Below are 27158 nucleotides of genomic sequence, written 5' to 3'. Positions count from 1 at the left end.
TTTCAAAAGGTATGTTGGGGAATACCAAGAATTTAGAGCTTGGAGGCTGCAAGAGCATCACAGTGTGAAAAAACAAGGTAACTTACGGAGTTCACAGTTCTGCAGAGGGAAATGCTCTTGTCCTCTCCTGCCTCTTCATAGCCTGCAGAAAACTGTGAGCAACTGGAAGAGAGTCCTTCCTGACCTGTACAGCTTGCAGTAGAGTGCTGCAGGGTTCTGCTGCATGTGGGAAGTGCTGGGGAGTTTTGCCATTTTGCAGTTGGCCTCAACTTGTAAATAAAATAAGTTTTCCTGATGTGCCACCCAGAAACTGTGTGGAATGTAAAGACACTTTCTGAACTGGCCACCCGGCATGCTTCTGATATTTGAAACTGTTTCTGAGATACTCAGGAGCAAAGAAGTGTTTTAAAACCCCATTGCTGAATGAAGGAGGTGGAGAGATTGTTTAGCTTGGAAACTGGAACATTTTAATGAGCCTTCAAAAAAAATGACACTGTCTGAGTTAAAGCATGGAAAAATTGAGCTTTAAATTTTCAAGCATACGAAAAAGGAGAATGATAATGAAATCCCGTTGTAATTGAACTGCGGTGAGATTTTCTAAACTTCTGCTATTTCTTGAAGATAGTTGAGGGTGCTGTTTTCTAGGAAACAGTAGCATGAACCGAAAAGCTGAAATCAGTGGAGTTATTTTAGGTGGACACTGGTGTGGCTGAGTGAAGTTTGGCATTAAATGCTGTAATGTGTTGGATGTTTCATTAAGAATTAGAACAAAAAATGTTATTAATAAACACCATTTAATTTAGAACTCTGCTGTTGGATAAGTAAACAACTAGCATGAGTGTTTCTTTCAAAAACACACTGATGTTGTTTTTCTGTGTATGATTCCAAAGCAGTACTCTGGGCTTTAGCTGAAATGGTACAAGGCATCATGTCAGTATCAGTGATAACAGTGGTTTTTGATAAATAGCTGTCCTTGGCCATTTGGTGAAGGTTGAATCACAGTCTAAAAAGGCAGTGACGACTATCCCATGCAGATCTTGGTTTCATTACTCCTTCCATCTACCAAAATAAGTCAGAAAGCAACTCTTGGAGAAACTTCAGTGCACTCAGCAGCCTTATGGATAGCAAAAATATGCTCTACTTGGTATATTTGAGCGGCCTTTTCTGATAATTATTGTTCTAAAGAGTTGATAGGAGCTAGTCTAGTTCAGCTTTATGCAATTTTTGCAAGATAGGGATTTCACAGTCTAAGCTGTTTTGCTGCCAGAGTGGAAACACTTCCTTTGCAATTTCTTGAAGAGGAATCAAGAGGCTGGTAGGCAAATAGTTAACAGACTTCTCACAGGAAATGCACGAGCTCCCTGTGCATCACTTGGTGGATCATTGCAGTGGAAAAATAAACAGCTTGGCAAGTCAAGAATTTTCATAGCATCCCAGACAAGGACTCCAGTGTACACAGTATCCTGTCCCCAGTGGAGCCAGATGCTTCAGAAGAGGATACAAGTATTCCAGTGGTGTAAAACTATGGGATGTGAGGAGGGATGACTGTGAATGGGTAGGGTGTAAGCCTGGCATCTTGAGAGCTTGAGTTCAGTATTCTGCTTTGTCACACATCTGCCTTGGTTGAGTCTCTCTCTTCACTTTCCAGAAGAGCTGCCATCAGTTTAGCATGTCAGCTTGCTAGCTGTGTGCCTGGAAGTTGCCTCTTTCTTTGTGCCTGGAATCATTCTTATAACTCATGTGCATGTCAAAGATATTGCTTGCATTTCCCTTGAGCCTGGAAAATTGTCTCTGTGTTCTCTTGTTCCTCAGATCTCCTAATGGAGGAGAAGTATAGAGGACTCTGAGGAGCTTAAGAAACTCAGAGTGCTAGATAAATAAAGGTCTTCTCTGTTACAAAGCACCTTGGAGAAGAATTCTAGAGGCTGAAATTTATGCAAATTAGGCATTTAACAATGTTTTAAAGATAACTCTGCTCTGAGCAAAAGGTTGAACTAAATGATATCCAGGGGTCCTTTCCAACCTTTTCCCATTACCTCAAGAGCACTGAAACAGGGAAATGATGTTCACATACTAAAATGCTCTCAAACTTAAATCGCTGATGAAAACTGGCAAGGCTAGATCTCAAATTAAACTAGTTAGCAGTTGCTTATGAAATAAACTGAATGGTAGCATCCAGAAGAGCTGGCCTGGTTCATTCTGTGTGATGATGAAGTTTATGTCTGCTTAAGGAGCATATTCTTTAGAGCACAGCTTTCAGGATTGTGGTGGAATGACAAAAGTTCTTCTCCCCTGCGTCAGCAATAGGGAGAGGATTTTCAGGCAGACCACATGTGGGCTTGTATGCAGGCATAAGTCTTTTTTAAAAGTCAGTTCCCACATGGGACTGGTATGTTCTGAAAGTATTTGTAAATCCAAGACGTTTGAGGGCTTGTGGTAGAATGAAAAATAAACCAAACTTTTCTTAATGTTATGTCAAAAACCAACTATTTGTGAACTGCTAACAATGTGGATTCAGGCTGTTTTGAAAACTGGGTCCATAAGAAATGGCATTTAAAATATCTGCATTTAAATGCACTATATATGTTAGTGCTGGGATTTTTTTCTTCCTGAGGTCTGAAAAGTCCCTTCAAAAAGATCCTTGCAAATTGCTGTACAAAAATGGTATTTAGTACCATCACATTCAAGAATTCATTTCCTGTTGAGCTGCAGTATAAAATCATGGAAAACTGTCCTTGAACAGGCAGCATTTGAACATTGTCCCTAAGGCACATACACCATTTATTCTCCTGTTTGCAGTGTTCAGGGCCTGTGGTTTTGGAACCAAGTATCAGGACTTCTTGTATCTTATCCAGCTTTATTTGTTGCAGACCACATTTTGTATGCGAGGAAACAACAGACGAAATAGCCTCCAAAGAAAGGAAGAATGAGATAGTTTCCTAAGTTGTCTTTGCCTGAGTTGGCAGCTGCTCAGGTTCATTCAGCTTTTTGTTCCCCAGTGAGTGCTGTGCGTGTGTAGTAACAATGGGGTGATGCAGTTACACTGTAGGCTAATAGCCGAGTTCCGTCAAATCCATTCATAAATGCAGAGGAGAGTGCAGTGCTGTGAGAGCCAGCCAGCGCACAGAGGAAGTGAGGCCCCCAAGTAATGAGCTCCACATCACAAACATAGCTGTCAGAGCTCAGGGACTGGTGATAGACTGCAGTCATCTGGTTGGAGCCTTGCCCTGACCCTTGCTGCTACAGATGTGCGACCTGTTTGAGTTGACAAGGGATGCTGATAGCGGCCAGCAGAGATCCCCTCCAGGCGTCCTCTGCCCTGAAGCGACTTGGTGTAAGGCAGCTATTTATCAAAAATCCAATATTTTGATAAGCAGTCACAGCATTTAGTATAAAGCAGGGTAACATAAATTCACAGCTTTGTCTAGCTGTTTCAGACTGTTCTTATATTTGTTGGAGAGAAATCAACAACTTGAAATCTCAAGCTGCATTAAGCAGGGAGTATAAATTAAAGCATGGCATCTGCCCCCTGGATCACCCTGATAGTGTTTTGGCTTTACTGTCACTTTTTCCAGTTCTTCCCTGTTGCTATGAGAAATACCCATATGAGCAACAGGAAACCAACAAACTGACTGTTCAAGCAAACAGTGGAACCAAATCTACAAAGTATACTGCTCAAAGTGCTGAAAAGACTGAAAATTTTCCAAGAAAAATGTGCAACTTTCAGATGCTTCATGCTAGTCATATTACATAATCTCTTTGAAATGTTGTTTGGAACTTTTTTTTTTTTTTTGCGGATGGAAGGCAGTCAGGCTTATCTGTAATTGATGCTAGTTGTCACAGTAGCAGAAATAGGCAGATCTAGCAGGGTAAATATTTCTGGTTTTAAATTGCATCCAATAAATGTGAGAACAGTGAGATAGAATAAATGCAGTAAATGGGCATAATATTCCCACAGCTGCTTTTCAGGGTGTTTGGAAGTATGGTGGTGTGCTGATGATCGGTGTTTTGCAAATGAAAGCCTTGGTTGGAGAAGGAATCCCTGTTTATGTCAACAGTGAAGCAAAGGAATCCAGTCCTCTTCTGTATCTAGGAGTATAGATGACACATTCCTTGCTAGAATTACTGTAAATTCCAGCTCTTCAGTGCATGTCTCACTGCTGTTTTCTCAAGTTATCCAAGCAATGGTTACACAACAGCTGAACAGTATTGTAATTTAAAGTATCTTGAGCTTCTCCATTTATCCTATCAAGTCTTACACCTGAGAAAGTCCTTTTCTAGTTTCCTTTGTACAATTAGTTTTAAAGAGGAGATATTTGAAGCAGACATCAGGAATGTTAGCAATTATTTGTGAAGCTGTTAACCTGTATGTGGAAAACCAACTATGTTTTAATACAGCGAAGCCAGAAAAATTTTGCAGGGTTGTCAGCTTTGGGAATTTCAGCACATGGCAAAGCATTCAGGGTTTAGATTCAGGCTTCTAAATCTCATTAGGGAATGTGGGAGCATAAAGAAATACTGGCTACAGTGCTTTTTTAGTCACCTGTGTGCATATTTTATGCACATTAAATAACAGTCCTACTGTTGTTCATCTGCTGTTGGTTGTGAAGGACTGCTGTTTTTGGGTTTAGAAAATCTTTGAGAAATGATCTGCTCCATGATTTGAGTGCTAGCCCTCATCCTTGTCATTACAAAGGATTTAATCTCCTTTGCCATTAGCCTAGGAGTGCAGTAGCAATGACAGGCCTGCTGAACCCTGCCAACTGCAGTTGTGTTTTCACTGGGGTAGCCAGGCTGTGCTTTTGACAGCTGGATGTCCATACTTCCCTGGTAGGGTTCTGAGATACAGCTCTGTGGTTTCTTACTGGTCAGTCAGTGCTGTTTATTGAGTTTCTGCTGGTGCCAGCCTTAATCTTACACTTTGTGATAGAGCTAAGATCATGTTAAAGGTTATGCAGTATTTAAATTTAACAGAATTAGTGGAATTTTGGTAAACAGTAGTGTTGCAGTCTAGTTTATTTCTTAAATGCTGCTATAACACATTTTCTCTGAACACTGGTATTGCCAAGTGAATGCCATTCTGGATATGCAAAAGCAGGCTGGCTGTGAGGTTCGAACCAGTTTCCGTGCCCCAAAGTGTTTTCCTAAATTTAATTATTGATAAAATAATTAAAATAATTAAAATATTGGGAGGCTTGCCGAGGTAAAGCCGAAACTGTGATGCAAAAGGGAAATTGGAAAATCATGACACACAAAGTACCATGTCCTGAGCCAGTGTGGAGAAGACCAGATCCAAATTCATCACAAGAGCTTACTTCTGCAAGGCAAGCCTTCCTGCCTGCTGGAGACAGTGAGCAGCAAGTCTGAGAAAAGCTCTGATGGTTGCTGACACAGGTGGCTTAATGCCTGGCAGAACTGGATGTTATGTGGCTTTTCATACCTATTGAGTCCTCTTGCCTTCTGCTTCCATCATTTTTATTTTTTTTTAATCAGACTGGCCATGGTCTTGCAAGATGGAAAAGATGCTTTATGCTTTGCATCTGTTTATTTCAATAAAGCTAGGGAAAGTACGTGAACAGGTTGTATAGGTTGTGATGAGGTAGTTCTGGAGTTTGGAGTAGTTGGCTCTGAAAATTCAGTGACTACCAGTGCAAAGCAAGAGTCTGGTTGGATTGAGTTGAGTGGGATTCCTCACATGATGGCTAATTGCAACCATTTTCATTGTGGCATTACAAACACTAGTTGCAAACCGGAAGCTAGGGAACAGTTTAGGTCATATATTAATATGTTGAAAAGCTCAAGAAAATGAGTTGTATATGATATTCTGTGTGATCTTTCCCAGTCTGTTTGCTTTCTTTAAAGATTATCATGCATGGAAATGGAAATTTTCAATTATTGTTGATAGGAATAACTAGATTCTTCCATTTTACTGGTGATTGTTCCTACCAATCATTTTTACTATCAACATTCTATTATAGCTATGAAGTTGCTCATCACAGAATACAGAAAAGCATTCCTTCAACTGCTTTTCAGTTTTCTACTAAAACCATCCAGGAATGAAGAACTTTCCCAAAACGTAATCAAACGGAAAAAAAAGGAAGAAACAATAAAGTTAATTGGCTTTTCAGTTCTGTATATGCTGAAGTAAAAAATAAAACTATGGAGTGGAAAGTACATGAACTATTTTCATCATTAAATCTACTGGACCATAAAGAAGAATGAGGAAGTTGATCCACATGACACACTTAAAAAAACAAAAGCAACTATGTATATTCTGAAGGAATGGTCTATTCCCTATATTGTAAAATCTAAAGCCATTACTTCAGTACATTTTACTGCTCTTTCGAAGAACACCTGCTGAAAATTCGTATATATTCCTTATTTTATATGATGTTTAAAGTTTTAATTTTTTCTTGTCAGTACTGTCTAGAACTTGCAAAATGTATGTGTTCAGCAAAACCATGGATGAAACTTCTATGGGTTAATACCACCATCTCAGGGGAAAGGCCAGATTGTTTACCCTGATGGCTTTTTCCTTCTTTGTACTGTATCACTTAAATTTGTATCGATGCTTGCAGTGAGACAAACTGAAGTGGTAGGCCCTTCTATAAAATACACCACTTCCTCTTATGCTCATTAGGGTCATTGGGCTAATTAGATACCATAAATTCATTATTTTTCCTATTGCATGTAACGCTACCATCCAGCTTGTATATATCATAATTCTTAAAGTTAGTTGCAGATTGTGGCAAAGCAAAGGTGGTTTTAGGATTTATCATGTAAGAATTCTAGCATTTTTATCATGTGTCATATTGACTAGGTCTGAACTTTGTCTGCCAACTTCCATTTTATTAGAAAAGCCACTGACAAGTTTAATTAGTATCTCATCTGGTATAAAACATGTTGCTCATATGGTATCCACACCGTTCTGTGTTTTGCCAGATTTCACCTATTGTCATGCAGATAGCGTGGTCAGTGAAAAGCCATCGTGAAATCTGAATACCTTGGCAGAACTGACATCATGGGCCTGTGAGTGATCCTCACAAAGTCAGTATAGTAGGCTGATGGAGTGTTTGCACAGAGCAGTGATTGTGCAGCCTCAGGTGAACAGCTTGATTATATCACAGTCAGTGGAGATGAAGAGTCTGGACTAAATTTGCTAGTGTGTTCCAGCTCATTTTGCTGTGTGACTGAGGTTTGCTTGAGAATCAGATATTGGGTTTTTTGTTGTTGTTTTGCTTTATTTTTTTTTTCTTAGTAGATTTTGATTGTAGGACTTGAAAACCCCTAAAGTGGAGTGTCACCATTTTTATTGAAAGCTGGCCAGCCAATTTCAGCTCCTGAATGGATGCTTTACAGGCAAAACTACAAAGAATGTTTAACTCATGTTAAAAACTGAGTTTTAGTATGCAAATAGCAACTGTTTTTTGGAAGCTTTTTCACACTGAATGTACCATGTTTGTAATTTTGCCAAAGTTCTTTTTGTTTTAAGGACTTAAGTAATGCACTGTTTTCACATTCAAAATGTAGGTGTTTGCTCAAGGACATGATTTAGTGAAGGGTTGTTAGTTGGGGTAGTATGGTTAGGTTGTGGTTGGACTCAATGATCTTTAAGGTCTTTTCCAACCTGAGCAATTCTACCAGAGCTAACACGTGACAGTAAATGTATCGGTGGCTTGTGGATATCTGTGTAAAGTAAAATCCATGCAAACTGTGACAATTCCAATCTGGACAGCTTTATTGGTTTTATGTACAAAATGACCCATTTCTGTATAAAATTAAGAGACTTCAGGCTCTTCATAAATTAAACGAAGCACTGAATAAATACTTTTTAAAAGTTTTTATAATTCGGTGTAAATTCTAACATGTAAGAATATTTAGAAACAGAATTGGCTCTAAGTGCTCAGGCCTTATGTTCCGTATGTCACCACCCTTTCTTCCCCAAGCCTGGCTGTAAAGAAGTTGCCTTATTAAGTTCAGCAGTCTGTAGCTGCTTGTAAAAAAACAAAATTTAGAAGGACGTGTTATTTTGAAATTTTACATCACTGCTTTAGAAGAAGAAATTCTTATGGAAAAAGAACATTGGGAGTATAGTTTGTTGTAGAAATTACGAATGGGTGGCTCTGCTCTTTCTTCTTTTTACGGATCTGATCCTGCTCAGTTTGTACGTGCTCTTACCTCAAAAAAAAAAAACTAGAAAGGCTTCCTTCGCTTTTCACTTTTTTGTAGCTGCTGGTACATCTTTCTCCTTACCTTCTGAGAGGTAGTGAAGCATACTAAAATCCTGCTTGTCTGTCTTGTATCTCATCACAAAATTCACTGTGCTAACATTTTATTGCATCTTCAAAGACATTCATCTTGTCTTCACCCTTCTGAGACTTCCTGCTTGCTCTGAGCAAACTTCCCTTAAAGCTTCCCTTCTCTGCCTCCTGTGAGAGCCACACACAAATGTGAGTGCGAGCAGACAGGCAGCCCAATCCCCTACCTGCTAGGGAGCAAGCTCTGGAATGTTGGATGTTAGGCATCCCTTCCTCAATCAAATTCCGTTTTTATCTAATTAAGCAAATTCATAAAGTGTGTGTTTGATAACTATATTTTTTTTTATTAATCTGCTGCTGACATGGTTGCCATGTGAGGAGTTTTGCAACATGGAATGCTGGGAAGGGCAGCTGGCATTGGTGAGGAGCAGAGGCAATGTGCAGCGGAAACTCATGTGGGCATGCAGCCCAGGGCTGGCACTGGGACAAGCTGGTGTCCTGGCTCCAGAGCAAGGGAAGCAGTGATCAGGTGACTACCAGTGCAGTAAGGGCAGGCACACTGACATCAGCATTTTTGAACATTACTGGGTACTGCTTTTTTAATGAGTTGTCATTTCCTTAGTTGTCATATACTGAGAATCTCCACATCTCTGAATTAATTTGATATTTTGGGTGCTCTATGATTCTCAGCTCCACAGTTATCCACTGGGTGACAGTGACACTGGTTGTGCATTGGCTGTGGCAGTGCAGTTATTGTGCCTGTGCAGTACCTCTCATCTTCCAAGAGCATCATATCTGAGCACTGGGATGAGGTACGGGTGTGACATAAATCAGGGCATGACCCAGAGACAAATACAAGTAGGGTGATCTCTGGAACACAGCTAATGCAGGAGTACTTCCAGTGCTTAGATGATGACTGGCACAAGCAAGAGCGACTGCTGTGCTCTGTGAGATGAGCCTACAACCAGACACCTGAATTCAATGTTCATTGCTCAACAGACAATTTTAAACAAACTCTCCTTGTTGCAACTTTCCAGCTTTGGCATCATGTTACATTTTGTATTCTGATCCTTTGTCAATGGTATGGTAGATTTTTACTATAATCTGTATTCCAGAGAGTGGAAATACAGGTGCTTGTAGGGAATTCATTGCATTCCTGTGGCTTAGCTGCAAAATGTTCTCTTCAGAATAGGAGAGTAATAACTTTTGCCTTCCTTCAAAGCACAGATCTTTTCAGTCTTAAGGTTCACCAAACTTGCTAACACCTGTATTAGAGTAGCAAAATCTATGAGACTGTGTTGCCAGACTCCTCCTGCTGTTCAGGATCTGAGCTCATGTTTGGCTTTGATGTCCTCATAGACTGAGGAGGCAACAACTGCTATAGGTCTGCTCACAAGGATCTGTTTCATAGGTTTCATGCTGCAAGAGGTGAGCACCAAGCCTTCTGTAAGCTATTCTGAGCATAGGGAAGTGATGGAGCTAAAAACACACCATGATTGAAAATTTTGGTTAAAAGCTGGCTAATTTTATTAAAATTACCTGCTTTCTTTCATCTCAGAAACATCTCTTTTGCTATGGTTTCTTCCCTTCAATAAAAATATCAGCCTGAGGCAGAGAATGAAGCATGGATAAGTTTAGCTCCAATGACTGAAACTTAGGGAAGTTGCTAGTAGAAATATTGTTTATTGTGGAGCTTTATTGGGGTAGATACAGTATGCCTGCAAAACAGTGAACTTGACCACTAGTCAGACTTTTCATGAGCAGTCCCACAGTTACCTGTTTTCAAGACAGATGTGAGCACAGGGATGGCTTGGTCTGTCCATGTGCATGTACTATGGTAGCAGAGGTTTTTAGACTCATCATGCTCTGTTTCACCATGATGTTACTCACTATAATTATTTTTCCTGAGGAAACAAACTTGTGGGTTCTGATTACATGCAGGTATCCCAGGTGCTTAGATTCAAAACATCTGTTTCTAGTTGAACATTGTTGGCTTCAGCTGGTGTGATCCACATTGCTGAATATTTTTGTCTTCATTACAGGCAGCATCCCATCAACCCATTTTTCCTGGGCTAATTTGAAAAACCATTTTTCATATTCTGTCTTTGGCAGATGAATCTTAAAATAGAGGTCGTTATAGGACAGCTTCACAAAAAAGAAAGGACGTGATTTTACAGCTAGAGTTGTTGACTGGTACCCAAGAAAAATGGATGTTTGTGACACACCAAAGCTAACTGCATGCATCATGAATGTAAATGCCATTAGTGGAACAGATACTTTGCATTTGGTGTGTTTTTGCAAGTCTGATCAGGATGACAAACTGTGTACATTAGTATTTCAAACTCACCTGAATAACTTGATATTGTATGGAGAAAGTGGATGTTGCTGGTCAGAGTCTTGCTCTCCAGAGTTGCATTTGCATTCTGTATTCTGTTTCTGGGCTGATACAGTGTGTGTGTGATCTGCGTGTGTGAGGTCAGTGCCAATATTGACAGTGTCTCAGTCCTAGCACACTACGTAGTAGTGGCACTGTGTTCATATAGTTGTGGCTTGAGTTTTATTTTTCAGTTTCTTCTATAACTAAGAGTTCATCTACCTTTTCTCACATTCCTCTTTTTTTTCAGTAACCACATTATTTGACCATCCAACATACTATCAAGAACGTGGAACGTGTGGTAATACTTTAACAGTCTTGTTTTTTGTCACTGTCTTGCTTTAAGTGAGATGAGTCCTTCCTAGTTATTTGTTCATATTGTATGATGGTTGCAGGAGTTGTAATGTACAGGGCTTCCAGATTTGTGTTACTGTACTGTATGCTGCTCTTTCTGCTATGTTACGTTGTAAAACTTGTAATATAGTGGTCTCAGAGGTTTGGTTATGCATTTTTGGCTTATAACTTCTTTTTGTAGCTGTCTTTTCTTCAGCATTCTGTTTGAAACAATGATCAATGACTGTTGGTGCTGTTAAAATAGTCCAATACTGCAGGTAAAGGTGTGGGGAGGGTACCCTACACCTCTTCCTCCTGTGCTGCTGAAATCTCTTTTCTTCTGTGGAATGTGCTCAGAGAATAGTGCTGCTGGCATACTTGGGGCTGTATAATTAGTTCCCTTCTTGTGGACAATACTTTATCTCCCTCCACAGTGCCCAGCTACAAAACAGTGTGATTTCTTCTGCATTTAAAGTTTGAGAGCGTTGTTCAGAGTAGGGGATTCTTGTTTGGAGACTTAACTCTGAGATGGGTCTTTCTTGCTTCTTCAACAAAGACTTTTTAAAAGAAAAAGCAAGAATGGCATGAATCAGTAGCCTGTGCCATGCCATGCTGTGCATTTTGGAAGCCATACTGTTCAAATTTTGATGTTTCTTTTGTTCTGGACCTTTCCTTCTTGCTTGAATTTTCACAAGTAAATACACCTTTCTTTTGCCTTTGTCTTGAGGTGCCAAATACATGACTCATACAGTGATAGGGCACTGCACACTTTTGGGAACCTTGTGGTGAACTGAGTTGGTGTAAAGCTCGTGTGCCTGTCTGTGATGTGTTGGTATAGCACATGTTGGTAATGTCAAGAGAAAAACCTCAGTATTTTTTAAGTGAAAAAACACTCAAATCACTTAACTTTACATACGAAAGTGCAAATAAATCCTACTCTTCATTTTTTACAAGAGCACTGAGGAGCACTTGAGTTCTTGCTCAAGACAACACAGACGAGCAAGGACAGGTAAAATATTAAGATCTGGAAATTCTAATAAATGTGGGGTTAGTGCTGTACAGCCTAGATGCATTCAACCTGTGAGCTTGGACAACTAGTAATGCAGCTCCACAAGATCATAAACTTTTAACATTATGTTATTTTAGAGATATTTTTCATAAGTCAGTTGCACACAGCTTTACCGTGGGCTGAATAGGAGATGAAAACGCTGTGGAGGGGAGGGTGCAATGCAATGCTAACTCTGCCTCTTGCACCCACCACAGTGTGCACAGCTGAATCGAAGCCTGTGCATATTACACATTACATATGCTTGTGCCAGTTGACAAGTAAAATACAGCAATTACCAATGACAATATTTCAGCTTACCTACACATGCATGTGTGCCTGTGAAGACATGCTGTACAATCAATAAGTATACAATCAATAAGCGTACAGAGGTTAGGCTAAGTAGGATTATCACAGTGGAAAGATAAGTGAAAAATGCTCACCAATGTTGTAGGCTCACAATAAACTCCATGAGAAGCAATTTTCAGAAAGAGATCTTTTTTTAGTGGCACTCAGCACTTAAATGAGTCTAGGAGATGTGGAGCCAGGCTCCACCCCTTCCAGTACCACAAGTGAATTGCCTTCACCTGTGCTCCTGTGGCTGACTCATTGCTTGCCTCAGGTGGTCAATCAAAGGTTCAGGCTGTGATCAACAATTCCCACAGATATGCATTTTTTGTTATTAAGCAGATGTGGATGTTTTATTATTTAATTATTAAACTTGGCTTTGTGTTATTTTGTAAAATAATAAGGTAACACATTAATTGCAGAAGAAATATCCAGAATACTTGTGTAGGTCACGGTTTTATCTGAAGCAGCATTCAGAAAACATTGATGTTTTTGGCTGTTCCTGAGTGACTGGAGCACACACAGGGCTGGGCTGCTTGGTGGAAGAGCTGCTACCATTATGGCATGGCAGGGGATGGAGTGAAGCCAGGATGGTTGGCTTGAATTAGGAAAAGGTGTAGTGCACATGACATGATACCATGCAGAAGGCTGTAAAGTTGTGTGGAGTTGTCTGAGGGCAACTGCTGCATGGGAACTGGTTGGGTGTTGGTCAGGGGCTGGTGAGACACTGTGTTAATAATTGGGCTGTTGGTCAGCAAATAGTTGTATTCTTAGGTGGGTGCTGGTCATCAGATGGCAAGTAATTGCATCGTGGATATATAGACAGATAGATACCATGCATTTTTATTTCTGTTCTATTAAATAGTTTCCATCTCAACCCACAAATTCTATTTTGTTTCCAGTTTTTTCCTTCATCCCACTTGAGGGAGGAATGAATGAACAGCTTTGTAGTGCTTAGTTGACTGCCGAGTTAAACCACAACAGTGTGGTGCTGACAAATATTGTAATTTTCAATGTCTTAAGCTAACAAAAAGTATAAAATATTTTGTGATATATTTTAATTAGTTTTGTGATATGTACTTGATTAGTGTTTCTGATACTCTGACCACGTGGGGGCAATTTGAGAATAGGTTTTAAGATTTCTGAAAAATCTCATCAATATTTTGTTTTATTTGCAACTCCATTTTCAATTAATTTAAAAAAATTACCTAAAAACTTTTAGATGGAATGTATAGAGTAGCAATCAGGCATTTTAGGCATTCAGCTCAAGGAAAAAATTGACCATGTCTCTTTACCATATTTTTATAAGCCCTCGGGAGTTTGTGGATGCCCTATCCCTAGAGGCATTCAAGGCTAGGCTGGATGTGGCTCTGGGCAGCCTGGTCTAGCAGCTGGCAACCCTGCCCACAGAAGGGAGGTTGAAACTAGGTGATCTTTGAGGTCCTTTTCAACCCAGGCCATTTTATGATTCTGTGAATCTGTGATTCTATCTTACTACAGAATAATACCCCTTACTTCACAATCATACATTATTCTTGTCATCGGTTTTTAGCTGTACGTACATTTGTTCTGAAAGGTGAAGAACAGGAAGAGTAAAATTTATCAAAAATGTCTGATGAGCACCTTGATAACTCAATAAGAATTGCAACTGCTTTTCTTGAACCATACAATAATGCATTAGTTCCACAAAAACAAGGTCAAATATCCCACTAGCATTATGTTTTTGTTGCTCTCTTGTGTATGTTTTAATTAAAAATCTGAAAAAAAATACAAGACATTTTGTTAATTTTATATAACTATATTACATATTTTATTTACAGCCCAAGATAATTCCTTTGCACTCAGTGTGGTCCATGCAAGCCAAAAGGTTGGACACCCATGATTTAATCCAAGGGAGTTTGTAAACAGTGCTAATCTCTGAGAATTTAAGATTATTTTCTGCCACAGCAGATAAGCATTTCCTGCTCTTCAAACTTTACAAGTTCAGTATGAAAAAAATATATCTAACGAACAGATCACTTTGCTTTTTATCTCCTAGGACTGCCTTAAAGCTTGTCAAGAACAGATTGAGTCGGTGCTAATAAACAACCTTAGGCAAGTCCGGCAGCAACAACAAAGCAATCCTTCTAAGACCGTTGAGGAACTGGACCAGGCCAGCACTCCCACAGATGTGAGAGATATCAACCTGTGAAGACATCAGCACAGAAAGTCAGGCTTGTTCTCCCACCCCTTTTATTTTTGTTACTATTTTTAGATTTTTTTTTTTTCATCTGCTCCCACATAGAGCGTATTTAAAGCTCTTTTAGGTGAAAAAAACTGAATAATGAAAAAAACATTTGGTGCCCATGATGTTTTACAGAAGGGAATCCCGCAGTATATTTGGTAATTGTTATTTGATTATGTATCAGTGATATTAAATGCTTATAAAAGCATACAATAGCTAGATAAATGTAAGCCTGCATTTGTGGGAAGAGAGTATACTTGTCTGTTTATTACAACCTACTGCATACACCCCTTTTTTAGATTTAAGAAAGGAACTGTGTGTGCGATTTTATGGCTTGACTAGATTGCAAAGCAGTAGAAGAAGGGCTAGGGCAATGTGGTAAAAGGTCCCTGAAGCAACTGAACCATTTTCAATGCAGAAGAGATTTGCTGATCTGTCACCTCTGTTAATAGTCAGAAGTGTTTGTTGGATCTTTGTATGTTAGTTTTGTTTACTCTTGCTGTCTGTGGTAGCTGCTACTTAAGAAAGAAGATGCTTTATTTTGCCAGCTAGAAAAGAAGGTGTTTTTTTGTTTTGTTTTGCTTTAAATTACCCTCTCCCCTATGACTATTTCTACTTCTCCTTCAGAAATGGTTCATTCTAAACACAGCAGCATCTTTGGCATGAGGGCAATCCCTTCTACCCAACTGTGGGCCAAGCTGAAGTTATAGAGTACTCACAGTAAATGGGGGAAATGCAACAAATAATTTTGACCAGTCGGCTAATCAGACCACCTCCGAACTTTGGATTACAAGATGCAGTGGATCACCTGTGAAAAAGCATTATATTCCTTCACAGAGATAATGTTTCACATCCATCTTAACTTTTGGCAGCTCTTCAGCTTCGTGTAAAGATAATTAAATGATGCTGTGTCCATTTTCCTCTTTAGCGTATACTTACTGTGTTAAAGAAGATGAGATTTGGTGTGAGACCTATCTACCCAGCTTCCTCCACTGCCCTGTCATGCTTTTTGAGCATTTCAGTAACTTTATTGATCCACAGTGAACATTATTATAAATCATTTCATTCAAAAAGCACTTTGAAAATTGTTCGTAAGGGATTAAATGAAATGGTTTATGACAATTTTGCCAAGGAAAAAAAAAAAAAGGAAAAGAAAAAAGACACAAAAGCAAAGCATATAGCTTTTTATAGTCAATATTCTCCAGTATCTGGTGTACTTTTTTTAGTTGTGGTGTTTCTGGAAATACCAACACCTGCTTCAGGTGACATTCCCGTCATGACATTCCGGATAAAAGCCTCATGATTTGTATTGCTCAGTGTCACAGAAGGATCTGAATACCACCAGTATGTTATCCATGGACAGTAAAAGAAAATTTGCTGGTGCAAAAGTGGTGAACATTGAGGTTTGAGACTTGGATTTTAATTACAAAGGTGTATTCAGTGTACTTGAATTTATTTTTCTGCTCCATCTGTAAAGAAGAGGCAGTTAGTTGGCAAAGGAGTTGGAGCAATTTTTTTTTTTTTTTTTTTTGCACGATTGTATTAACAGTTTGCAAATATACAGAATGAAGTTGTTGGTTGCAATGTTAATGGTTGCAATTTTCACACAAAGTCCAGAAAGAACATGCTACTTTGAAGAATATTATATGGATGGACTCAGCTGCATTTGGCTAGATGAGGGTAGAAGATGGAGTAAAGTTTTGGTTATTTGTTTGGATTTTTTTTTTTGTGCGCTGCTAAGAAGCTATGATTTGTTTCATTCTTATTCACATTAACAGTACTTAGCTGTATTGTTTCACTGAGTGTGCTGCTATTTTATAAACGTTTTTATAATATATTATTTTACTGCTTAAATTTCAAATCCTGAAGTAGATGGTTAAGTGGAGATATGATGAATTCTGTGATTTACTGGAAATGCCCTTTACAGGTTGGGTTGTTTTGTTTTTTTTTCCTAATAGCGTGTTCATGATTTATTTTTATTTTTACTTCCTTTTTTTCTTTCCTTTTCTTTTCCTTCCTGATCACATCCTTCAAAGATGGTATACTTACCTCAGGTTTACTGGACAAGATATAAATGGTTCCCATTTTCTCAATACCTCACAACATGACAGTTACTTATTCCCTGCTGAAAGCCTCAGCAGAGCTATCGGTGCAAGTGGCTGCTTAGGGCCTGCGCTTTGGTCAGTGGAACACAGTTGCACCGGCTGCGTTGGGGAAAAATTGCAGCAAGCAGGGGCATTGGCTCCCTTATGGTCTTTCATAGTGGAAAAAATGCACTGGTTCAAGGGCATATCCAGGAGCACCTCTTGTGCCTCCAGACCCTAATCCTGGACATGTGGATGATGCGTGTGGTGGCTACATGTCTCCCTCTGGGCATTCCAGCCCCTTAAGGTGCTCACACAAGCACAGGTAATGCCTGGCTCCCGCAGGCTTAACAGGATGTTGGGCAGCAGGATGGCAGCCAGGATGGCTGCGCTCAGAGTCTTGCTGTTCAGAATGGCCAGCTCTGCCTCACAGCCCATGTGAACAAACTGGCCCAGCTGTCTACTGTGCCTCAGAGGTCAGGTGTCAGCACTCTCCATATCCTCTCTGAGCCCTGAGCCATAATGCTCAAAACTGCTGCTCTTTGTGCAGAAGTCTCCATCTTGTAAGATGCCAACAATAACTGCTCTTAGCGAGGCTTGAGGGCTCAAGTGCTCTTCCCCCAAGTGGCTTCAGGGCTACAGCAGCTATAGGGATAGGCATAATACCTCACAGCCTGCCAGAGTAGGTTTCAAGCAGCTGTGTTGCTGGAAAATGGTAACTGGATGGCTTTGTTCTGACAGTGGCTTTTCACACTGAAAGCACATAAAATTCAGCAACTGCGTCACTCTTAAATTAAAGATAGTTAATTTTTGGAAGCATTGTGATTAGCAAGACTCCAAAGCCACATGCAGCATGCATATGAGGTAATATTCCCTGACAGATCAGATAACTCTCTGGCAGCTTTTGCGTGCACAAGTTTTTATGGTAATGCTTACTGGAAAAGCATGCAGACTGTGGGCAAAATGTTGCCTGTACTTGGTGTTAGCACGGCTGCACATAGAAAGCATGGGTGTAAGAGCATGTAAGCGTTGCACTTACATGCTCTGCTCCTCTCAGTTCTGCCAGGCTGCATGGCTGAGTATAGACGTGAGAAGTAGCTATGAGAACTGCCCTGCTCTTGAGAATTACAGGAAGTTTTCTGCCATCTTTAATGTGCCATCAGGATGTCGTAGGCTGTTGTAGTAGAAACACAGCCAAGTCAATGGACAGAGCTTGCTGTTTAGCCCTGACAGGTTTACTTGCATGCAGGGGATGAAGGCTGGCCCCATGTTCTGCAGTGTCCTTGTCCATCACATGGCTTCTCTCTGCTGTGTCTGCCCATGCATGGGCTGTACATTCACGGTTTCATAGATTTCACAAGAAATATATGTAAGTGTTGTGGCTCTGACACCTCACTGCAGCTGCAGGGGCAAGTAGGCAAAAATTTGGTTTGGAAGTGATAGCACCTTGCAGGCTCTTGTGCAGCAGAGACTTGTCCACCACAGAGCAGGCTCATGCAACCGCTGTGAGAGCTGGGAGCATCATCCACTGCAGTGGCATTCTTTATAAGTATGTGACATACTTGTAAAGAACATGAATAGTTTCACAGTAGCATTCATTAGAAAAATACTCTGTAGTGCCCTTTTTAGAAGATATTAAAAAAAAATACTGTTATTGCAAATGAAATGAAAGATTTTTTCCCTGAATTGCAGATATCATAAAAGCTTCCTGTGGGTTAATTAAAAAAAAAAAACAACTACTGCTGATGTGCCAGATGATTGGCATAACTGAGTAAAGCATTTGTCTCTCAGTTATTTGTTGTTGGTATTTTGTTCTCGTCCCTCCAATGAATGTAGAGTAGGAGCACCTCGTAAACAATTTATTTCTATTACCAACATGCTTACAAAAAAGAAAAATAGTATATTAGATATTTATTTCAGTGATCTATGTGCATGTCTCTTAAATACTCAGTGAACCACGTGGCCACTGGATTTTTTCCACTATGTTCATTAGTATTTTCTCATGTACCTCAGAAATCACTCTCAGTTGCACAGTTCCTGTTCTGAAACTCTTTTTTCTTTTTTGCTTTAACGAGTGTGATGAAATATCAAGTCAGCTATTCTCTCACAATATGTTCTTTAAGAGATATGGATGTTTATATGGTCAGGGAATGCTAGGAAGTGTGGTAGTAGACATGATCAGTGTAAACAAAAGTATTTAGAAAGTATATGAGATTATTTTGGATGGATAAGACTCTGATACAGTATAGTCTTGATTACCTTTTAAAAGGTCTTCTCTGTTCAGTGTTGTCCTTTTTATTAATAATCTGTTGTTTTGACTAGTTTAAAGATGGTTTTAAGAAAAGTGTTCTGGCGGAATTAGCGTATGCTGTATAGACAATAAACTCACCTTGACCTAAATTTGCGTGTCTTTATTTTTATTCAGTGTGCAAAAGACGATGTGATTCTACAGCTTTTTAACTAGATAGATCATCTTACTAGGTGTATAAAATGAGAACTATTGAATTTTGCAGTCACAGAAGTTTTCCTCTAGAACATCATTTATCATTAATAGGCAAATTCTGATGTGTTTCTTCTGTGAAAAGATCCAGTGAGATTTAAGGAGAACAAAGTCCTAAAAATGCTGAGCTTCTAGATCAAAATATTTTTTTGGAAATGAAAATGAACTGGTGGAAAAGTCCTTGTAAGTACATGTGAATGCGCATTTTTGCAACCAATTTAAATTTTATTTAAATCTCTAATTATCTGTTGTATTTAAAAGTCAGCTGTAACATTTTGTAGTTTTTCCTACTATAAGCTTTGAGCAAATGGTAATTGAAAGGAAGGGGTTTTATGATGAAGCTGCTGAAGCCAATGGAAAGAATTGACTGTCTGTACATCCAGACTCCTTGCTTAGTCTGTGATCAGGAGACAGGACAATAACTCTCTCCCAGTTACATGTTTCATGCAAATGCACACATGACACTTGTGGCTTGAAATCAGTATCTCCAGCTCCACAACCCTATAAGAAGGTACTGCCTTTTTTCTACTGCATTTAAGGCTTTTGAGTGCACTTGGGTAGAGCAAAGAGGCACTGAATAATGAAACTGTTTTGACATGGAAGAAAAAGTAATACCATCATAAACGGAATAATACTACAGATAGAGATAGACAAGTGAAGTGAAAGAAAATGAAGAAAAAAAAAAGATGTATTGAACAAGGAGAATAAAAAATACTTAGAGGAAGAGAACATGTTCCTAAAATGAAAAAACATAGGAGTAAAAAAATATGCATGAACAAATAGAAGAAAAATAATTGATGGGATGGCAAATATATTCTAAATAATGATGTATGAGTCAGGAGATACAGATCTTTCTAGTAAAAATCACGCAAAATCGGAGCTGTGGATTCAGGCAAGGTCTTCTGAAATTTTCCTGGAAAGTGACTCTGAGTCTTTCATTTCACCAGTCACCAAGCATAATGAGTCATCATTTTCCTCTGGTCACCACTTTAACATAACCAACAACCTGCAGCATTTCATAGACATAACTAAGAGTCAAAGAACTGGAATATGTAAGGGTTGATCTTTCAATTCCATTTGTAATTTAAAGCTCAAGAGATGCCCACTGATCTAATTTCAGGTTTTGTAGAATTAATTCTTTTCCCTCTGTAGTGTTCAGTAGTCTATGGAAGCTTCAATGATGTGCTCTGCAGTTTTGTGTTTTAAGAAGTTTTACTACATCTAGATTTAACAGAAAAGAGATTTTCTGTTGTAGCTTAAATAAACATGTTGAAAATGAGCTACTGGATATACTGTGCAGAAGTTAAAACTCAAATTAATTGGACAAAAGCCTGTTTGCTTTCTTTAGAGAAAGCTGGCTGAATGCTGAGAAGCCACATATATGGCCTGTGTGTATCATAGTCTTCTTACCATTGGTAAACAATTTCTTACATGATGATCCTATATGTCAGGGTGGAGGCCAGTCACAAGCAGTGTCCCTCAAGGGTCGATCTTGGGACCAGTGCTCTTCAGCATCTTCATCAATGACACAGATGATGGCATCGAGTGCACCCTCAGCAAGTCTGCGGATGACACCAAGCTGAGTGGTGCAGTCGATACACTGGAAGGAAGGGAAGCCATCCAGAGGGACTGGACAGGGTCCATGAAATGGGCCCATGAAAACCTAATGAGGTTCAGTAAGGCCAAGTGCAGGGCACTTCGTTCAGGGCAATCCCAGGTATTTATACAAACTGGGGGAAGATCTCCTTAAGAGCAGCCCTGCAGAGAAGGACTTGAGGATACTGGTGGATGAGAAGCTGGACATGATCAAACTGTGTGTGCTTGCAGCCTAGAAGGCCAACTGTGTTCTGGGCTGCATTAAAAAAGTGGTGGCCAGCAGGGATAGGGAAGTGATTGTCTCCCTCTACTCAGCTCTTGTGAGGCCCCATCTTGAGTACTGTGTTCAAACCAGGGGCCCCCAGTACAGGAAGGATGTGGAGATCTTAGAGCAGGTCCAGAGGAGGGCCACTAAGATGATCAGAGGGCTGGAGCACCTCTCCTATGAGGAAAGGTTGAGGGAACTGGGATTGTTTAGCTTGAAGAAGAGAAGGCTCTGGGGAGACCTCATTGCGATCTTCCAGTACTTGAAGGGAGCATATGAACAGGAGGGGAAACAGCTGTTTATGAGGGTGGATAGTGATAGGACAAGGGGGAATGGCTTCAAACGAGACAGGGGAGGTTTAGGTTAGATATTAGGAATAAGTTTTTCACACAGAGAGTGGTGACATTCTGGAACAGGTTGCCCAGAGAGGTTGTGGATGCCCCATCCCTGGAGGCATTCAAGGCCAGGCTGGATGTGGCTCTGGGCAGCCTGGTCTAGTGGTTGGTAACCCTGCACATAGCAGGGGGGGATGAAACTTGATGATCATTGTAGTCCTTTTCAACCCAGGCCATTCTGTGATTCTGTGTTACATGAGGGCAGCCTGAAAACTTTAAGAAGCAGCAACATAGCAAAAATCATGCTCTAAAACAACTGTATGCTAGACTGATTTTTGTGTATAACAAAATTATGGAGGCAAAGGGAAGAAAGTTTTAGTATTGAGATTTCGTGGGGGGGGGGGGGGGAAAGCAATTCCTCAGTGTTTCCAATCTCAACATATGAATTAGATTGTTAATTTTTTTCAGAAATATTTCTAAGGGGACTGCAAATGTAATGTCTTTCTAAGTACAGAGTTTAGCTTCATGTTTCAAAGAAGATACCCTTCATGCTTGTTTCAGAAGTCTTTTCAAACACTTCTGTTGCAATTGCTGTATTTTTAAATGTATTGAATTATGTTACGACTCTTCATTCTATGCTGCTCTGAAGAAGCAAAAAGCTCTACAAATCTAATGCAACCAGTACAAACAGAATTAAATTCTATTCCTGCTAAAAACTATGGGAACTCCACTGTTGAATTTTAATAGGCTTATAATTTTCTCACTAACTTCAGTTCATTTGTGCCTTGTGCTGTAAATTACCAGTCACATCAGTAAATGCAGAACTGTTGTGAAGGCAGTTAGAATCTCTGTAAGTCTCATCAAGTCATTTCTTTTTTTAAATAGAAAACATTAGGATCTAGGTTCTGAGAGTTGTGAAGTACATCTTTTGTAAAGGACAATCTAGATAGAAAGATAGAACATACATAGAGAAGAAACAGGTTAGGATAGGGTATAGTCTTGTTTATGCATCTGACTGTTGCTGATAGTTTGCATGTTTACAGTTACTTGCAGCCATAAATACAGAGTTTCTAGAGAAACTATATTAAAGCCACCTCTGCACTACTTTGCACATCACAGCCGGACCAGTAGCACTAAGGGAAACAGACTAGGCTCTCGTACTTTGCCTTCCTCAACACATTTCTTCCAGTTAGAGGAAAGTTTCTTTTAAAAAGATTTTGGTGGTCCCTTTACATTTTTTGGAGAAAGCTGGCTGTACCATGCTTATTCTGCCCTTCTTGAAATACTAAAAAGAAAAAAAAAAACTCTCACACACAAAATTTTAATGTTTCTTAATATCATATATTTTAAAATGTTTTCAGAGAGAATTTACATTTCATTTGTGTGCAGCTGCAAGGGCACAAGTACACAACATTTTTACAGAGTGAAGGGCAAGTGATCTTACTGGCATTGCTGGCCAGGGGGAAATAGTGAAAACTGGTGAGATCTTACTATAGGCACGTGCCAGGAAGAATGTCAGGTTACAGCTCAGTATGGGCTTCAGGTGCACTGTGACTACTGCCTGCCCAGTGCTTTCTAAGGAAAGGTAACTGTTGGTAGCAGATACATAAAGCTATTTAAACTATTAAGATGTTAAAATAAGTAAAAGCTGAGATACTTCTCACTAAGAGCTGTATATAAAATATGCAGGACAAAGAGGGGCTGCTGTGTGTTCTGCTGCAACCTACTACAGAATCGAGCTGATGCACAATATAATAAATAAGAAGAAAAAAAAGGAACATGTATCCTTAAATGTCTGTACTCCTGTGGAAATTATGCTGATAGCTCTGTATTACTAATGATTTTTCCCTAAAAATAAACTGGGATGTGATTTTAATTTTTTTAAAATGTAACATGCAGAAACTACTGAAGAATTAGGACAGACCAGTGAAGGAGAAAGGTCATCAGACTGGCCATGTTTGGGACTAGAGTTTCAAAACTAGAGTAATGCTTCTTAGAGCAAGATCTGTAGTTTTTCTGGCTGGAATCAGAGATTACCTGAAGAGCAAAAGATTGACCTTTCTGATTATTAGGTTTTTCAGCACCTGAGCAGAACTGTGATTGGGACAAAACCTGCTGGAGGATAAGCAATGAATGCAGTACTTGTTATCCAGTGCACCCAAACACTAGTTTCCCTCTGTTTTTCCAGCTTCCTCATGGTCAACCTCTTTGCCTCACTGAAAAGATTCTTATTTCAATTTCTTTGGATTTGCTTCTTACACACAGCAAAGTATTCATCTCACTGGAGTGCCCTGACAGTTCTATGTGTTTTCCCAAGTTTAGTTATTAAGACTTGGCCTTACAAAACAGAAATTTGCAACAGAAATCTGTAAAATTTGGATGTGATTATCCTTGATAGCTAGCAGCACCAGAGCAAAAGATTAAATATATAAGGTAAGTAACACACAGAATTGAAATGGGAAACTAACTCCAACTGTGAAACCTTAGGGTGCATATTTCCTGAGGGCCACTAGATGACAGTAACGTAACTGATAGCTGCAACTACTCTTGGAGCTCCTGGAGGAAATGCTGGGAGTTTAACAGCCTCCTGGAAAGCAAAGTGTTTACCTGAAACCTCTCTCTTAACCTAAAGCTCACCTGAACATTTTCATCAGCCAGAGAGCATGCAACCATAGCCTGAGCTTCCAAAGTTCAAGGTCTATGCAAATTAGCTTGGATGCTGTTGAAGAAGTGCTGAAGGTTTTCTGTTTAGCAGGAAAGTCACACAGGCCTGCAGCTGGTATATCACAATTAAAGCCATCTAAAAATAATCAAACACATTCCTAAAAGCAATTAACACATGAGGGCTGCTCCCATTACATCAGAGGCAGATGGTGGTGAGATAGCAGTGGAGACTGAACCTTCCCACCAATATTCCATTAAATTTTGTTGCCGTGTAATGAATGGCAGCAGAGGAGCAATCTGACATTATTACGTTTGATATGGAATTGTGTATAAATCAAAGAATGTAACTGAATTTCTCCATGCAGAAAGAAATGCATCCATTGACATTCATTGATGCTTACTGAATGTTTACAGAGACCGAACAGCGGATGTTAGCACAGTGAGGTGGTGGGTGGTGCGTTTATGCAGTGGCAACAGTGGCAGTGGGTTGCCTCCTCTAGTCCAGGTTTTTATGAGTGCAGCATGCAGGCTTTTGTTCACTGCTGGTCAAAATGCATAGGTAATGGTTGTAGTTATGTTGAAAAGTAGTGTTTTGTAGCAGAGAATTGGCTCTATTAATAGTGTTAATGTACTCTTTGTGTGGCATTTCCATGGAAATAAATGGGAGGCAATCTCTGTAGTTACTGTAAAGGTATTACACAACCATGTACTCAAACTTGTCAAATTTGAAAACTGGCTGGAACACAGTCTCTGTGCTAGGATTTGACCAAGTCATGAACTTCTTCATACCAGCAGGTCCTTGGCAAGATTATTAGGAAGGAAGAGGATAAATTCAGCGTAGGTTTCTGCATGGCTGGTGTCCTTGTAAGATCAGGATGCAAGATCAGAACCCCAAATGAAGAGGGAATACAGAGAATATAGCCCAGCTGATGACTTCTGTTCTAGTAGCAAGCTGTTATTCCAGAGGGATAACTTTCCCTGAATTGCCAATATTGTCTAATGTTAGTGTTATGCAATCCACATGATTATGACTTAAGTATATAGTCAACACTGTTGAAATTTATTTATTTTTAATAAGTTACCCATTAAAAAAAATAATAATTTACAGCTCCACAAAAGATTTTTCTTCCTAAGATGATTTCCTCAAAATATTATTCCTCATTGGATAAGCTACTTTGCTTGTTTTAGCAGTTATGCTTTATAAACATTTTGTTTCACTGGGTCAATTTAGAACACAGGCCCATAATCATAGAATGACATGATGTGCTACAGCAGATCTGAGAAACAACAGAAGAGGAAAAAATAAAAAATAAGAAAGGTCAAACACTCAGGAAATAAAAAATATACATGCTATGAAGATGAAGAAGAGGTCAACAGAGAGAAGATGATAAAACAATGGAAGAGAAAATGTGAATTGTTTTTAATGGTGAAGAAATAGATCAGAGCTGAGTCATTTGGCATCAGATCATTCAGAGGCTAGACATGTCACTAATTTCACCCACTGAAAATGTCAGTTCTGAGACACAGGTTATGCCACAGTACTAAGGAGAGATAAAAGGGAAGTGAAACAGACCCACTACTGCATTAAATATTTATCATGTGGTTTAAGGTGCTAGAAAATGAAAACTATATTTTAGTCTTCAATTATATATATATGTAATTATATATATATATATATATTCAATTATATACTGTGTGTGTGTGTGTGTGTTAAAAAAATTTCAAAGTTAGGTCAGATCTCTGGCAACCCAGAATCATTTTTCACATGACTTATTTATTCTACTGTGTTGTGAAATCCTATTGCAAAGACACTCAGCTGTCTGACCAACTAATATTATGGTTAATTACACTGTCTGTAAACCATAAATCTTGAGATTTCTGAAGGGAAAATGATTATCTTCGGTTGCCTCTTCTGTTATTCTGTTTGTCATTTTACCAGCAGTTAGCTCATTTTTCAGTGTTAAAGAATACCTACTCCCTATAGTATCCTTGCAGGTTGCCAAAATGTGTGTGTGCTTTTTCATAAACATTTTTTTTTCAAAAACAGGAGGTTGGAAAAGAATGGCAAAACAAATTTCTATTTTCCTAAAACTTCTTTTCTTTTTCTTTGCTTATTCACACTAGGGAGAAAGTGAGAGTCTGAATGGCAAACCCTAGCAACTGAATAAAGAATTCCTTTACTCATGCAGGATAAAAAGAATGTGAACTACAAAATGCAGATGTATCTTCCCACAAGTGCTGTCAGTTGGCTCAGAAAGAATACTAGGCAGCACAACTGATTTATTTTATGTAGCTCAGATGTCAGCTTTAATCTTGAGTTACCAAACAGCACTGTGATATGGATTATGTGTGAGACATAAGTACGGTATGTGTGCGGTAAGTAGGTGGGTGGGATTGTTCAATTTAGTTTCCTTTTTACTCTGCCTCTCTCCCCAGTTCCTCTTCATCCAAGAATGGTGGTGGCTGCAGAGCAAAGCTGGCCTTCCTCCAATCTGCAGCAGTCCCACCAATCTCCCATCTAGATCCTGTGTACTGAAAAAGATGTGGTAAATAGGATCAGAAGAAGATCACATTCTGTCTCATTTTTCAGAAAAGGCGTGAAGGCTTGGGATTGCATAAAAACAGATGGCCAGCAGGACAAGGGAGTTCATTCTCCCTCTCTATTCAGTTCTAAGGAGAATACCCCAGAGTACTGTGTTCAATTCTGGGGCCCCCAGCATTAGAAGGTCATAGATCTGTTGAAGAGGAGTCCAAAAGAGGACCATGAAGACGATCAATGGGATGAAGCACCTATGATGGCAGGATGAAAAAGCTGGGAAACAGAGAAGCATGGAGAAGGCTCCAGGGAGACCTCACTGCAGCCTTATGTTACCTAATGGGACTTACAGTAATATGGTGAGGGGCTTTTTTACTAGGGCCTGTAGCAGTAGGATAAGCGTAACAGCTTTAAATTAGAAGAAGGTAGATTTAGATTAAACTTTAGGAAGAAGATCTTTACTGAGAGGGTGGTGAGGCACTGGAACAGGTTGCCCAGAGAAGCTGTGAATGCCCCATGTCTGCAGGTGTTTGAGGCCAAGCTCAGATGTGGCCATGAGCAACGTTTTCCAGTGGGATGCATCCCTGCCCATGGCT

At 39.4% G+C, this 27158-nt stretch overlaps 1 protein-coding gene across 7 annotated transcripts in view; it reads left to right on the top strand.

Moving 5' to 3' along the window:
• CCND2 (cyclin D2) overlaps nt 1-19066 on the top strand; it is a 40114-nt gene extending 21048 nt beyond the window's left edge. For 4 of the 7 annotated variants that reach the window (XM_090148020.1, XM_090148014.1, XM_090148010.1 and 1 more), the window contains one exon: nt 14397-19066. In XM_090148020.1, the coding sequence (XP_090004146.1) occupies nt 14397-14549 (153 nt within the window). In that variant the 3' untranslated portion in view covers nt 14550-19066. The remainder of the gene's footprint in view (nt 1-14396) is intronic. The other 3 variants (XM_090148002.1, XR_016470055.1, XR_016470056.1) reach the window with 3 other exon arrangements.
• The last annotated feature ends 8092 nt before the right edge of the window (nt 19067-27158 follow it).

Source organism: Phasianus colchicus, chromosome 1 (genome assembly GCF_987193195.1).
Source record: "Phasianus colchicus chromosome 1, bPhaCol1.hap1.1, whole genome shotgun sequence".
Classification (NCBI taxonomy): Eukaryota; Metazoa; Chordata; class Aves; order Galliformes; family Phasianidae; genus Phasianus; species Phasianus colchicus.
Note: the sequence above shows the minus strand (reverse complement) of the source record. Positions and strands in the feature narration are given on the sequence as shown.